The 16,570-nt window shown below is 45.4% G+C and overlaps 1 protein-coding gene and 1 pseudogene across 1 annotated transcript; one reads left to right on the forward strand and one right to left on the reverse strand.

Annotated features, from left to right (window-relative positions):
* The first annotated feature begins 3,016 nt into the window (after nt 1–3,016).
* Nucleotides 3,017–3,544, forward strand: LOC136480446 (E3 ubiquitin-protein ligase RING1-like). Its single transcript, XM_066477984.1, has one exon. The coding sequence runs from the start codon at nt 3,017–3,019 to the stop codon at nt 3,542–3,544; it is 528 nt and encodes a 175-aa protein (XP_066334081.1).
* A 7,930-nt stretch (nt 3,545–11,474) lies between these two features.
* LOC136480447 (uncharacterized) lies at nt 11,475–15,243 on the reverse strand (annotated as a pseudogene).
* Between the last annotated feature and the right edge of the window lie 1,327 nt (nt 15,244–16,570).

A 16,570-nucleotide genomic window follows, 5' to 3' on the forward strand; every position in this document is an offset into this window, starting at 1 on the left:
GGAAAAAATAAAAGAAAGAGAAAAATTGAAAGAAATGAACTACTAGTGTTAAACAAATACACACAAATCTCTTTTTTTTGTATCAAACTATGGATTTTTTTGCGGTTTTTGTTTTCGTACATACTCCCTCCATCCCAAAATACCGACGTCTTAGAGATGGACACGTACGACAATCAAGGAGAAAGGAAAAAGACAAAAATATCTCTAAATTTTCTCTTCCTGCTCTCCTCGTTCACATCCGCCTTCGCCGGTCACCTACGCCCCCGAAGCCGTGCCTGCAGCTTTCACCTCGCCATCGGTTCACTCAGCGTCGAGCTCCGCAAGGGAGGCCACGGCCCGCGCCACCCGTCTTCTCTGCGTAGGGCACCGCCAGGGAGGCAGCACCTGCTCTCCTGCTGCTGCCCAGTCCCGCTCGGATCTAACGATTCATGCACTTCCCTGACCCATCCCACCACCAGTGCCTGGCCTCCTCCACGCTTCTCTCGCGTGCAGCCGCCTCTCCGCTGGCGCAAGGGAAGGGGAGGCCGCCGGCGAGGGTGGGAGAAGTAGAGGAGGGAGGGGTGAGACCGCTAGATCTCTGCGTGCTCCGGTGTAGCCTCGGAAGCAGCGTCGCCTCCAAGCCAAAACAGAGGAGAAGAGGAGGGTGGGTGTCGGCCTCCTGCCGGTGGAGGAGGAGAGGGCGGCCGGCGGAGGTGAAGAGGTTGGGGTCGTTCATGGACAGGAAGAGAAGGGGTGGCGGAAGACTGGAAGAGAGGAGGGGATGAAGGGAATCCAGGTAGGACCCTTAACTAAAACCACTGGGTTTTTTTTTGGGACACAGTTCAAATGCTACAACGATCATTTTTCTGGGATAGAGGTAGCAGATTAGAGGAAGGATGAAATTTTGAACTTTTGTTGGTTCTGACGTTTTTAGTCTTAATTAATTTCAATTTAGGTCAGGCCTTATACTTTGGGCTGGACTGGAATTGGTCTTTTCTGGCCCATAGACACCCAGCCAAATTCGCCTTGACAATTTCGTTCTTACCCAACGGAACTGCACACACCAAATCTTCTTCGTTTGTATATAGATCTAAATAGTGTCTCGGTCGCTAATAGGATGCAATTCTATCTTCATTTTAGTCAAGCTTTCTAAATGTTAAGCAAACTTATAGTAAAACTATGAACATTAATAACATCAAATAAAAGAGGAAATTATTTCCTTGGCCCTAAAAAAGTGTTGCTTATTTTCTCGGCCCTTTTTTCTCGAACTTGTCTATTTGGCCCTAAAATGGATTTTCTTAGGTTTCTTGGCCCTTCCGTTAGTTTGATGGGCTAACGGTGTTAAGTTGTATGCGAAAAAATTCTTTTACATCTGGCGCTGAAAGCAACACTTCAGCAATCTATAGATGCGCTATAAAGGTCATTTAGGCTGCCTACTAAATATTAATAATTTTCCAAAATAAGGTACAATATTTTTTCAAGCATGGAATCATTTATATATATATTCGCACATGTCTGAAAATCAACTTATAGTCAGCTTATTTTTAAAATATTATTTTTAGGCCATTGTGGAAAAAAATCCATGAGTGGATTTAGGCCATTGTGATTTGTCAGACATAGCAGGATTAAGCTGACTACATGCAACTCTATCCAAATATTTTTTTAAAAAAAGTTGACTATAAGCTGATTTGTCAGGCATGTGTGAATATATATAAAAAAATAATGATTCCATGCTTGAAAAAGAATATTGTACCTTGTTTTGGGAAATTATTAGGCAGCCTAAAAGACCTGTATAGCATATGTGTAGATTGCTGAACTGTTGCTTTCGGCGCTAAGGGTAAAAGAATAATTTCGCGTACAACTTAACACCTTAGGCCATCAAACTAATGGAAGGGCCAAGAAACCGAGAAAAATTCGTTTTAGGGCCAAATAGCCAAGTTTGAGAAAAAAGGGCAAAAAAACTATGCAGCACCTTTTTTAGGGCCAAGGAAATAATTTCCTCTCAAATAAAATGTATTATGAGAATATATTTTGTAATAGATCTAAAGGAATTAATTTGGTATGACAAATACTGTTAGTTTTTGGTACGCACTTGTTCAAATACAAGACAACGTTACTATACATAATAATAGTTGAATTCTTTTCGAGACGAGGTCCGTGTGTAGCGTGGAAAAGTGGTAGACGTGTCGTCATGACACATATCATCATTTGTCTTGCTAGAATGGGAGAAAAAGCAAACCCTGGCCTCAGATGCTGACAAAGTGACATAACAGTTAACAGGAGTGGATCAACATGAGTCATGAACCCATGATGTTGTGTATAGGGCTGAGTAGCTAGTGGAAACGAGTTGCTGTTGCCTTGTTGGTTAGGAAACTTGGATCAAATTGATAAGTGATGGATGAGCAGATTCATCTCTGACGCACAGGCCACGGGTTGTTAAGGGTGTAGTCCATCTGTCTCTAATTAAATAACTATTGCTTTTGATTTTCGTGTCATAAGTTTTACTAGATTTATAGAAAATGCAATATTTGTATCTCAAAATAAATTTATTATAAAAATAGATTCAACAATCTATCTAATGATGTTAATTTTGTACCATCAATATTAACATTGTTTCATATATATTTAATCAAAGTTGTTTCTCGGAAAACGAAAACGACAATTATTTAGAAACCGAGGGGAGGAATGAGTTAATATGATCATGTACTCATTCCTAAATTATTTGTTTGGTTTATGAAATAGAATAAGTTTATTTATGCATCGTCACCTCATTCCTTATAAACTAATAATTAAAAATTTGAGAAATGGAGTCACGATGGAGCACCTCATCTAGTATATATGAAGTGACAAACCTATACGTTGTATTTGCTATGCATATAGATATACACTGTATCTAAATACTTAGTAAAAGCAAAGGATGTGGAAAAACCAAAACGTCCTAAAGTTTTGGACGGATTTAGTACATCCTAAATATATCTGTAGAGTGTCTATGTACCTCGACCAGAATTACTAGGCAGTGGCGCTGAAGTGGTTTGCGATGTTGTCCGTCACCTGCCTCGCAAGGCGCCGCCGCATGCACTGCCGCGGCAGCGACGCCGCGGGGTCGGCTGCTGCGGCTGCCGCAGGACGGAGTGCCGGCACGCAGCAGGGACGGCTGCGGCGCCCGCAGGACGCAGGCTCGGCACCAGACTCCGGGCGGCGGCGTCATCAGACGGTGCATGGGCACGGCGAGCATGCTCTGGCTCCAGGGGCCCGCAGGCAGCAAGGACGTACTGGCTCAGCGGCCGCAGTCACGCTGGAGGCGACGGCTGCTGGCGATGCTCGCGGCGAGGTGGAGGAGAACGCGAGCGCGCCGTCGTCGGAGGCCTCGTCCGTGCTCTGCGCGGTCTGCCTCGAGGAGGTGCGGGGCTGGCGGGCCGCGGCGGCGGAAGCGGAGGCGATTACGCTGCCGTGCTCCCACGCGTACCACCCCGGCTGCGTGCTCCCATGGCTCGCCGTGCACCGCACCTGTCCCTGCTGCAGGGCCACCGTCCCGTCGCCTGAGAATCACTCTGGGCACAATTAACCGAAGACCGAAGACCGAACCGAAAAGACCGAGACCGAGACCGAAAAGACCGAGACCGAAAAGTTCGGTCATGAGTTCGGTCCTGGCTCCCAACTAACTGAAGTAACCGATAGAAGTTCGGTCATATGTGTCGGTTAACCGAAGTGACTGAACTGACCGTAGTTCTTGTTCTGTACTTCTGTTATGTCATTATGTGTGATTGTGATTTGTGAGAACTGAAAAAGTTGTGTGCTAGAACTTGTCATAATAATGTATGGTTTGTTTTATATATTGTGTTGTTATTTTTTTGTCTTCAAATAGCAAGCATGCTGTTGAAAATTGCTATGAATTCTGCTATTGTTTGTGGCTGCTACTCAGGTCCGGTTAGTTCGGTCGTGACCGAGACCGAACCGAACTAACCGAGACCGAACTTCCTCGGTCTTCGTTTTTTGCAAAGACCGATCGATCCCATGTTTCTGATGACCGAACTGATCGAATGACCGAGGAACCGAACCGATCGGTTCGGTCTGACCGAATGCCCAGGGTGACCTGAGAATTGACTTGAGCTCCATGGAGCAGAAGCCTCCCATCCATCTCCTGAAATCATGTACTCCGATCCGATTACTACTGCCTGTGTGGTATGTTCCAGAAAAATTGGGATATTATGCGTTCAATGTACAGTTGTTTTTCTTAAATAAACTGAAGATTACAGTGGCTGTTGAAAATCGCTAGTGCTGAGTGTCCACGGGCAGCTGTCTCGCTGCACCGTGCTGTGAACCACCTGTATGCCTTCTCTACAGAGGTTGTTCATCCCCTGCACCTCCTTTCTTAATTAATCAAGGGATGTTGGCCTATTTTATTCTTTTAGAGATATGTTCGGGACTATATACATAATATCTGTTTGAGTTTTGCTCCCATGGTCGTCTTTTAAAAAAAATACACGGATCTTAAAGCACCGAGATAATTAATTAAAATTATTTTTGCTTTGGATCTCAATTGGACCCCAGCCCTTTCCGTCCAACCCAAGCGCAGCCGCTGCCCATACTTGACGACGTAGTAGGCGTCGACGGCGTGGCCGTTCGACAAGCCGCTGGAGATCGCCGTCATGGACATCGCCTCGCCGGAGCGGCACGAGGTGCTGGGCGAGCTCACGTTCCGCGAGGGAAGCATCAAGGTGCAGTGCTGCAGTTCGACGAGAATAAGAAGTTCACGCCGTCGGTGCCCATCGTGGTACGACCTCAAGCAGCTGGCGCGTTCTTCCGACGGCGATGTCTGTGACAGAGAACGACAGCACGAGTTCAGGAGCAATATACAGCTGCGCGTCTACTACGATGGTGTCGTATGCCAGCGACTTGCAGCCATGGGTGCTGCCGCTCCGGTCGCAGGCCATCGGTGTCCTCGAGCAACCTGCCTTCGGTCAACGAAGCGCCCCAACGGCGAGCGCTACCGGACAGAGCATCTTTGCCGAGGGCCTATCCTTTTGCCGAGGGCAAATAATCGGGCACTCGGTAAAGAGTCTTTGCCGAGGGCCTGACCCTCGGCAAAGAACAGCCCTCGGCAAAGACTCTTTGCCGAGGGGAAGCACACGGCAACAATAATTATTTGCCGAGGGCTAAACCCTCGGCAAAGGGTCGGCCCTCGACAACACCGCCTGACACGATGTCCGTCTTCTACCGTCAATCTTTGCCGAGGGCATCACCGTTAGGCCCTCGGCAAAGACTTTTTAACCGTTTTTGTAATTTTTTTTTAAAATCCTTTGCCGAGCGTCCTGTGACCTGGCGCTCGGCAAAGACAGTCTTTGCCGAGTGTCAAGGTTGGCACTCGGCAAATTAAAAAAAAAATTTCTCCCCATTTTTTCCTGGGCCTTGCTACAGTAATTGAAACTCCATTTCAAAATTTGGGACAATTTTGAGTTTTTTACTATATTTCCTTAATTATTTTTGTTTCATTGAATTTTTTTTACTGTTTCAAATTTGAACTGCATGTACATGAAATAATGGAATTTGGTCACCCAAAAAATGGTATTCATGATGTTTGGCGTATGTTGATGCCGTATCCATGAACTCGCATGAAATTACGAGCATCTTGTTGTCGTAACATGGCGATGTACTTGTGGTAAAAGTGTATTTAAATTATATAAAATTCAAATGAAGTCCGAAAATCACGAAACTTGTCGAGGTGTCTTGTTATCGCATGTGAAGGCCGTGGTAAAAAATTGAGAAAGTTTGAAGCAATCGAAGAACTAGCAAGAACAAGTATAGCAAGTACTGAATTACTAGATGTAGATGAAAGTTTCAAACTCAATCTCAATTAAGGTGGGGTTCCGAAGACAAGAAGACGAGCGGTTGATCCAGCACGCGCGCTTACAAGCAAGTAGCGAGAGCTAAACTTGATCTAAACAAAACCCGACTATTCTTGGTGGCGGCTAAGGAATATATGAAGGTGGAAGGACGACTAGGGGGGTGTTGGGGTCATTCTCCAACCCTAGGACGCGTCCCTAATGGACCCAACTTGATACACTGCCCATTGGACTAAACTAAGGTGACACAGCACCTTTGGACAGACAAGCTCTCAGTAGTAATTTAGTCATTGCGGCCGCCTCAAAACAGATATGGACTTGATTCCAGATCCATATGAAAATAGACTTCATAAGGATTCCATGAAGTACTTGAACGCCCCAATCCGAGTCCGTATGCGACCGTGGTAACCATCACAAGTTGGAGCTGTCCTGGAGTCCGAATTCAGCCTCTGCGAATCCTTGTCCCTTTCGGTCCTCTCTCTGGTTCCTAACCAAAACAAGAGTGCACGCGTCTCCATGGTCTAAATATGATGGACAGGAACTCAAGAGTGAACTTACTTGATGATTAATGTGACGAGCACGGGCGCGAGTAATAGGACCAGAAACTGGTACTCGTGTCGGCGTGGATGTATCGTTAGTGTTGATGTCCTCTTCTGGGGTTCTGAAGACAAGAAGACGGGCGGCTGATCCAGTACGCGCGCTTATAAGCAAGTAGCGAGAACTAAACTTGATCTAAACAAAACCCGACTATTCTTGGTGGCGGCTAAGGAATATATGAAGGTGGAAGGATGACCAGGGGGGTGTTGGGGTCATTCTCCAACCCTAGGACGCGTCCCTAATAGACCCAACTTGATACACGGCCCATTGGACCAAACTAAGGTGACGCAGCACCTTTGGACAGACAAGCTCTCAGTAGTAATTCAGTCATTGTGGCCGCCTCAAAACAGATATGGACTTGATTCCAGATCCATATGAAAATAGACTTCATAAGGATTCCATGAAGTACTTGAACGCCCCAATCCGAGTCCGTATGCGACGGTGGTGACCATCACAAGTTGGAGCTGTCCTGGAGTCCGAATTCAGCCTCCGCGAATCCTTGTTCCTTTCGATCCTCTCCCTGGTTCCTAACCAAAACAAGAGTGCACGCGTCTCCATGGTCTAAATATGATGGACAGGAACTCAAGAGTGAACTTACTTGATGATTAATGTGACGAGCACGGGCGCGAGTAATAGGATCAGAAACTGGTACTCGTGTCGGCGTGGATGTATCGTTGGTGTTGATGTCCTCATCATCCTCCCCTTCTTGCATTTGAGGCGTCCTCGACTCAAACTCGTCTTCTTCTCCCAAATATGGTTTCAAATCTACAATGTTAAATGTGGGACTAATCCCAAATTCTACAGGCAGATCGAGTTTATATGCATTATCATTAATTTTCTCTAACACTTTAAATGGTCCATCAGCCCTAGGCATCAATTTAGACTTTCTGAAATGAGGAAACCTATCCTTTCTCAAGTGCAACTAAACTAAATCACCAGGTTCAAATATTAGTTCTAAACTCCATCTTCAACTTTGTGATTTTCTTGACCCGTTCTTCACCTTCTAAGCCCAATAACTCTATGTTGTCATCCCCGATTCTGAATGTGTGCCGTTCTTCGCATATATCAATTGGGTTCAGATAGCCAATCCTTTCATTGGCACAATAATTAAAATCCAGACCATAATACAGCTCCTGCTGATCATATAGCATTCTGCAAGGCACATGCATGTCAGATATTGAACATTGATGCAACTACAATGCATGTGTAACTATGTAACACTTACAATGCAAACGTCGTTATGATCTGTACGTCCAGTCTCTCGAGGTTCATCATCAACCAAATGTCTTCAAAGTTAATCATGCACTTATTATTTTCACTAAGAAATGCCTTTTGTGGTATACACACGTTGAAGGTGTCGATGCCAGCAGAAGAGGCTCTCATGTACCAGTCATGCAGCCTTTTTATATTGTTTGGGATCTTTAATAGTTTCTCCCGCTTTAGTAGAGGCCTTCCCACCACAAATTTTTTAGGGATATACTTGTAATCTTCTGCAGTTGGCACCTTGATTGTGCAGGGAATTACCTTATAGGCACTGGCTTCGCTTACTTCGCGAGCTCAGACTGAGACAACTCGACGACTTCTGTAGTGCGTTTCCGTCCAATTCCTGACAAAAATTTGGCCGTGCCAGCTGTTTTTTTTCTTTGGCTCGTAGGTGGAAACCAACTTGGGTACCGCAAATTTCTTCTTTGGCCGCAGTGGTGGCTCCCTTGTTTGTTCAGGATCTTTGGGTTGTGGGGAAGGTGGGGAATTGAATGGTGGCGGAGATGGTGCTGACTGTGGCGGAGGTGATGATTGAGGGTCAGGAAGAGAATGGGGAGGTGATGGTGGTGGGTTAGGAAGAGGATCGGTAGGTGCTGATGACTCCTCAGCTGGTGGTATCTCTTGAGAGGATGGTGGTGGCTCCCTCAGCTGGACGTCCCGCCGAGGCCAAAGGATGAAATTGTTTATAGCCTGTCCGAGTTTCTCAATGTCCTCGGGACCGGGGATGTCTAAAATCTCGTTCTCATATCCTTGGACCACGGTCGATACTTGTACTCTGCAGTAGTCTTCAGGAATGTCAGCGCCATGGTATTTGCGTCCTCCTAGGATCGCTTTGCCCGTGGCTACTTCCCTTGTACGATGATTATTAATGCCATATCTTATGACTAGGGAGCAAGGCATGGGAGCAACAATGTCGTCAATCGGATAGTGAACCTTGTTCGTTGTAGACGCGACACTGCTTGGAATGTCGGTTGGACACTGTGACACAACTGGGACTAGCTGCATCTGGGGTGCCTGAGCGCTCATCTGTTGATTTGACACCGCACTCGCCAGTTTCTGCATCAACTCAGGAGGAGGATCTTGTAGCAATTTCCCCATCATCTCTGTGAACTCTTTCTTAGCCTCCTCCTTTAAATATCTTGCCATTTCTTCCTTGTATCGATCACGTTTCTTGTACTCACCTTGCCACTGAGGGCCGAATCCATCCTTACATCCTTCTTTGGATGAGATGCCTCGAACACGGCCAGGATGCTCGGGGTTACCCAAGCCCGCACTAAGGATGTCCCTCTCCCTTCGTGGCTTGAATTTACCTTCCTGCTGCTTGGCTGCCACCGCAAAGATGCTCTTTGCTACTTCTTCAACCATTGGGTCATCAAAGAACACACCGCTCTCAGTTTCCTTTGGTTTCCGAGCAAGAATCCTATTCGCGGACCTTTCACCAACTTGCTCGGACAGCGCCGGCAACCCTGCCGCCTTCTTCGTAGCCTCTTCTTGCCTCCATTTAGGAACCTGGCGCTGGTAACCACCTGTGCCTAGACGGTGGTGGTACTTGTTCTTCTTATAGCGAGAGCGGAGTTGGCTTCGCTCAGAGTTAAGAAGTCTGGCTCTCTCCTCTGCTCTAGAAAGACCACCCACTGCCCTTTAGAAATCTTGTATCTTGTTGTAGGGTCCAACCCTCTCTTCGCAAACTTGGTATTCATCTCGGACCTCCAGTTTCGGAAACTGATCGCACACTGCTTCACTGTATATTCCTTTATCAGTGCCTCTGGTGTGTTTCGAGGAAACTGGAACCTCGTCTTGATTTTATCCCAAATTTTTGTCTTGTCATCGTCCGACACACTGGACCACTGCTGAATAGTGATGTCAAGAAGGTCCCTAACACAGAAACCAATTGCGTTCCGGTACTTGGGTAGGGCCTCCTCTGGAGCTAGGGGCTGTCCGATCGGGCTGACTTCTGAGATGGCATATACGTCGTCTGGAAACCTATTCAATCCTCTCTCGCCTCGTTTCAAACCGCTCCGCTTCCTTTTCCTTGATCTCTCAGTGCTCGTCGTCGCGGTCGGTTCCGGTGCGTCTTCGGCATGTGCCACTTCGTGTTGCCAAATCAGCTCTTGCATCTGAGACAATGCCTCCTGAATATAGACATTGTGAATCGTATGGATGGGTTTATATATAGACATTATGGATCGAAATCATGTAATTACATACAAACATGAAAACATGAAATCATGTAATAATAGACACGGAATAATTACCTCGTCGGCTTGTGGATTATAATCAGGGTCACGTTCCAATTCAAGACGAGCCTTCCTCACTTCGGGAGGCTCCATGTCGTCGCTAACGCTTTCGTATTCCGGAGTAGAGGCCCCTGATGCTTGGTGGGTCCCTTGTACTTGCTCCGTGGGGTCGGACGACCCCAGGGCTTGGCCCGTTTGGTGGGTCCCTTGTACTTGCTCCGTGGGGTCGGATGACCTCAGGGCTTGACCCGTTTGGTGGGTCCCTTGTACTTGCTCCATGGGGTCGGACGACCCAGGGCTTGACCCGTTTAGTGGGTCCCTTGTACCATGGGGCCGGGCCCTGGGGCTTGTTCCGTGTGTTCGGACCCTTGTGCTTGGTCCTTGCGCGGAGAACTCATCGCGAAAATCTGACATATATTAAGGACATATACTTACATATATTTTCATACATATATTTCACAAGATTACATCATTTCATCATTACATCATTTTTCACAGCATCTACACAGTACAATAAAGCTAACAAAAAAGGATTCACATTTTTCAGGTATTCCTAGAATTATTTATGTATTAAACAAGATATGATGCATATATTCCATTTAAATCATTTTAAATAAAGCTACATAAATAAAGCTACATATATTATAAAGATATATTCATTAATTTTCATACATAAAAAGAAATAATAATTTCATCATTACATCATTTTTCATAGCATCTACACAGTACAATAAAGCTAACAAAAAAGGATTCACATTTTTCTGGTATTCCTAGAATTATTTATGTATTAAACAAGATATGCGGCATATATTCCATTTAAATCATTTTAAATAAAGCTACATAAATAAAGCTACATATATTATAAAGATATATTCATTAATTTTCATACATAAAAAGAAATAATAATTACATCATTACATCATTACATACATCAACTACAGCAAATAAAAAAAACAAAAAAAAGTGAGTCCAAGCAAATTGGGCCGGCCCACTGGCTTGCAGGCCGGCCCAACTGCCCACGCTGTTGGGCACGCCCCGCTGCCGCCAGCAACCGGCCACCACGGCCACCGCGCCCGCCGCCTTCATCTGCCCCCGCGCGACCCCGCGCTCGGACCCCTGCATTTGGAGCCTCGCGCTCGGCTTCTTCCACTCGCGCACCGACGACGGTGTCGCGCTGCCGTGGTTCGTGCCCCTGTCCACGGCCGCCTCGCGTCTCCAGCCCTCGTTCGCCGCGCTCGTGGACGCCGCTTCCCGCGTGGTGGCGTCCCGAAACGGCCACCGCTCCAGTGCCGCGACCGCCACCGCGCGCTCCGCCACCACTACGGCCTCTGCCACCGCCACCGCCACCACCACCGCCATCGCTGGCCCCAGCCTCCCGGCCTCTGCCACCGCCACAGCTACGGCAGCCGCGCCCACAGAGAGAGAAGAAGAGAGAGCACGAGCACTTACCACGTGCGGAGATGAAGCGCAGGGAGGGCGGCGCGGCGACGAGACGGCGACATAGAATTTTTCAGCGGCCTGACGGCGTAAAAACGAATCGACTAGCGCCTCAGACTTACAAAAATTTCGGGCGAGTGCGCGGGATATAAATATAGAACGTATTTCTACTGGCGGTCGGTATTGACCACCGCCTGTAGAAATGGTTTCTACAGGCGGTTGGCATTGACCACCGCCTGTAGAAATGGATTTTTATAGGCGGTTGGCATTGACCACCGCCTGTAGAAATCCATTTCTACAGGCGGGTGGCATTGACCGCCGCCTGTAGTAAGGAATTTGCAGAAATAGTTTAGAACGTATTTCTACAGGCGGTTGGCATTGACCACCGCCTGTAGAAATCCATTTCTACAGGCGGATGGCATTGACCGCCGCCTGTAGTAAGGAATTTGCAGAAATAGTTTAAAAGCTTCAAAAATTCATATCTTGAGAAATATTCTTCCAAAATTAGTGAAATAAATTTTGTGGTGTTTGTCTTGAGAAGATATACATGTTAAAAATATGAAATGCCATGTTTGAGATACTTTTATATGTAGCTATATTTAAAATGATTTAAATTGAATATATGTCTCATATCTCGTTTAATACATAAATAAAATGCTAGGGTTTGTGTTTTTCCTAATTAAATGCTAGGGTTTGGGGTTAATTAAGCTAGAGTTTAGCTAGGGTAGATTAGGGACTAGGGATTAGCTAGGGTTCATTTGGGTTTAGCCTAGGGTTCATCAGCTCGGATTATAGAAATAGATTGCATGAAGGTGAAATAAGCATAGGGTCTCACATGTAGAAACATGGAAGGGTACGTAGCATAAGGTACACATTGTAACAAAAATGGATTACATGGCAAATAACAAAAATAATCTAGGCAGCTACTGTTCTTCCTTGTCCATCGTGGCGCACCCAGGGTAACGATTTCTGTGGGATGCTTCGCTCAACATTCCTTATTTGGTCGTCTACAAAGAGAGACATGTCGCTGAACTCATTAAATTCATCCAGGTCAGATACACCATCAACTCCTATAGCTTGTTGTTTTCCAGGAAAAACTACATGCTTTGGCTTGTCGGTATTTTTCTTCTCATTAGGAGAAAGGATCTGTTCAGCATAGAAGACCTGTGCAGCACGGTTAGCCATTATCCACGGATCATCTTTGTAGCCTACCTTACTTAGATTAAGAACTCTGACCCCATAGTTGTCCACTGTGACATGTTTGTCTTCAACCCATTGACATCGAAACACAGGGATCTGAAATGTACCATAGTCTAGTTCTCATATGTCCTCAACGAAGCCAAAGTATGTAGTTTCCTCACCAGTTTCAGAGTCTAAGGCCTCACATCGAACTCCACTGATTTCTTTCCCATCCTCCCTCTTCCATTCAACCTACCCTCGTGTCGTGACGGAGGCAAACCTATTGCAACCTGGTCTTTTAGGACCCTGTTGCAGAATGGACCTCCGGACTCAATTGCCTCTTCGGTTAAGTACCCCTCTACCATGGACGCCTCAGGACGAGCACGAGTTGATACATAGCCATTTAGTATTGACATGAAACGCTCATACGTCCACATCTCATGCAAGTACATGGGACCCAGTGCCTCTATCTGTGGAACCAAGTGCACCACAAGGTGAACCATAATATCGAAGAATGCTGGGGAAAACACATCTCAAACTGTGACACTGTCTCCACTGCGAATTCCTTAAGAGACGCCAACTCATCACGGTCAATCACCTTCTGTGACATCCTGTTGAAGAAGTAGCAAACCGTGTGATTGCAACCTTTATCCACACTGGATTTATAGCCCTGATGGCAATAGGGAGGAAAGTAGTCAGCATGACATGACAATCATGTGAGTTGTAGTTGGTGAGTGTAAGGTCTTTCATTGACACAATACTCCGTATGCTAGAGCAGAATCCAGATGGGACTTTCAAATTCTTCAACCACACACACATCGCATGTTTCTCATCATTGTTGAGGTTGTAGCTTGCTGCCGGGAGGTGGTACTTCCCATTTTCTTGAAGAACAGGGTGAAGTTCTTTTTTTATGTCTAACTGTACCATGTCCATGCGTGAATTTAGTCCTTCCTTTGTCTTGCCCTTCATATCTAGCAAGGTTCCAATTAGGCTTTCAAACACGTTCTTCTAAACGTGCATACCATCGATCGCGTGGCGGACGTCTAACTCTGGCCAGTATGACAAATACTCGAAGAAAATAGACTTCTTCTTGAATGTAGCCCCTGGAGTTGGTTTGACATCCTTTCTTGGTTTTCCGTCTTTTGTCTTCTTCCCAAAAACAAATTTGAGTTTGCTGACTATGTTGAAAACTCTTTTGCCTTTACTGTTACCTGATGGAGTAGTAGACTATAGTTCAACGTTATTGTCGAAGTACTTATCCATCTGTTTCTGGCGGTACCTGTGTCCTTTCGATAAGAAGCATCTGTGCCTCATGTACACTATCTTCTTAGATGCAGTAAGGGACATGTAAGCGGCTCCATCTATGCATACCACGCAACCAACCTTTCCCTTGAACTGCCCTGATAATATGAAGAGAGCAGGGTAATCGTTGATCGTAATAAAGATAATTGCTCTCAGCATGAATGAATCTTTGCGGTACTCGTCCAACATTTTAACACCTGTTTCCCACAATATCTTCATGTCCTCCATTAAGGGCTCCAAGAAAACATCCATGTCAACTCCAGGCTGTGTAGGTCCAGAGATAAGGTTGGTTAGCAAGAGGTACTTTCGCTTCTGCATCAACCATGGCGGGAGGTTGTAGATGGTGAGGATCACCGGCCGTGTGCTGTGCTTGCTGCTCCTCTCAGCAAATGGATTCATTCCATCAGTACTCAGTGCGAACCTAACATTTCTTGGTTCCTTTGTAGAGTCCTTGTGGTTTTCATTGAAATCTTTCCACTGCTGGCCATCGGCTGGGTGCCGAAGCTTCCCATCGTCTTTGTGCTCATCAGAAGCATGCTAGCTCATATGTTTGGCATCCTCTGGGTTAGCGAACAAACACCTCAATCGATCGACCACAGGAAGGTACCACATCACCAAAGCAGGAATCTTTTTCTGCGCATAATAGTCTACTTCTTCATTTTCTTTGCAGGTGGGTTTTGAACTACTCTTCTGGGTCTTCTGTTGGGTCCTCTTCCTCTTTCCTTTACACACAGAAGCAGCACACTCTTCCTCTTTGTAGTCTTTATTCGTCTTGTACCTACTTGCACCACACTTTGGACAGATGTCCAAGTCCTTATAATCAGCACCTCGATATAGGATACAGTGATTTCTACACGCGTGGATCTTCTCAACACCCATCGTCAGTGGACTGATTAGCTTCTTTGCATAGTACGTGTTAGCAGACACTTTGTTCTCCTTTGGAAGCATGTCTGCGATAATACTCAAGAACGCATCGAAGCCAGCATCAGAAAGACCATACCTAGCTTTGCACACCAACAACTTTAGCACAGACCGCAGTGTCGTAAACTCTTTGGTACAACCCTTAGACTCATCGTACAAAGCTCTTCTACTGCCTTCATTAGGGCCTCCATACCTTTCATGAAGAACATTGATGGATCTTCCGCATGATGATGCAACATTGCCTCCAGCAATTCTGCGCCTTTCGCAGCCATATTATTTGGCATCACATGAGTTCTGACGCCTTCATTTCCTCCAGCGAAACCATGATCAGGACCATCGGTGTCAGGTTGTTGTGTCTCGTGTATGAACTGAAACCCGTCAACAAGCATATCTGGACCATCGGCGTCGATGTTCGCAGGGTTTCTAGTTGTATAAGGCGCAGAGCTACCCTCTCCATGCTTTGTCCAAATCAAGTAATCCTTCATAAATCCTCGGCGGACCAGATGAGAAAGGATTTGTTGATGGTCATCAAATACAACAACATTCCTGCAGTCCATGCATGGACAATGTATGTGCGTCTTCTTTGTTCTCCAAGCATGGTTCTTAGCGGCATCAATAAACCTATGGACCTCGGGTATGTATGATGGATCTAGTCTTGATAACTTATACATCCAGAATGACATCTCCATCATTACCTGTAAAAAAAATACAATGAATTGATTGTAATCAATGTAAAACAAGTAACCATATCTAGGGATTATATTAGCTAGGATTTAGGATTTAGCTAGGGTATAGAGAGGATTTAGCTAGGGATTATTAGCTAGGGTTTAGGGTTTATGTAGGGTTTAAAGTAAAAAAACTAAGTAGCATAATTAAAAAAACCTAAGTATCATTATTAAAAACATACCATTCATGAAACATAAATGCATAGTGGATGAAATAAATTGAGAAATAAAGAGCATAATAAAAAAACCTAAGTAGCATAATTAAAAAAAAACTAACAAAAAAATCTACACTTCCCTCTCTACATAAATACTCTTTAACACACCATTGATGCATGGAAACAAGGAAATATATCTTGCATAAACTAAATTAAGAAGCAAACATGAAAAGGGAGAGAGGAGAGATATTATATAACCATCTTAAGCAACCTCACTTGAAGAAATAAAGACAATAACCTAGGTATTCTTCTCTCTCACTCACGGTGAAACCCTAGATCCAAAAAGTGGCTCAAATTGAGCAAAATGAGGCAAAAGGGACATAAACTAACATTTCTTAGCAATCTCCTTCCAAGAAATGAAGATCAAAACCTCCCCCCTTGTATTTTGACAAATCTGGACCTCCAAAATCACCTCCAATGGAAGGTGGCTGCGAGAAACAGTGCTGGTCGGGGAGGAAGAAGGGGTATTTATACAAGATATATCACTGGCGGTTGACTTAACTCAACCGCCTGTGTAAATCATTCATTTACACAGGCGGTTGAGTTAAGCCAACCGCTAGTGTAAATCCATTACCACAGGCGGTTGACTGAACTCAACCGCATGTGTAAATGATTTACACAGGCGGTTGAGTTACACAGGCGGTTGAGTTAAGTCAACCGCCTGTGGTAATGGATTTACACTGGCGGTTGATAGCTCTGGACGGGCCCCTTTCATACCATAGGTGCGTGATAACTAAAACCGCCTGTGGTATGTTTTGGGGGAGCCAGCTATGAGCTCTTTTCTACTAGTGTGTCCATGATAATGAGAAGTTCCGTGTTCATGTGGAAAGCAATGAGGTAACGGAGAAGATCCGCAGCTTCTACCCACCAAA

The sequence above is a fragment of the Miscanthus floridulus genome, chromosome 9, assembly GCF_019320115.1.
Source record: "Miscanthus floridulus cultivar M001 chromosome 9, ASM1932011v1, whole genome shotgun sequence".
In the NCBI taxonomy this organism is placed as follows: domain Eukaryota; kingdom Viridiplantae; phylum Streptophyta; class Magnoliopsida; order Poales; family Poaceae; genus Miscanthus; species Miscanthus floridulus.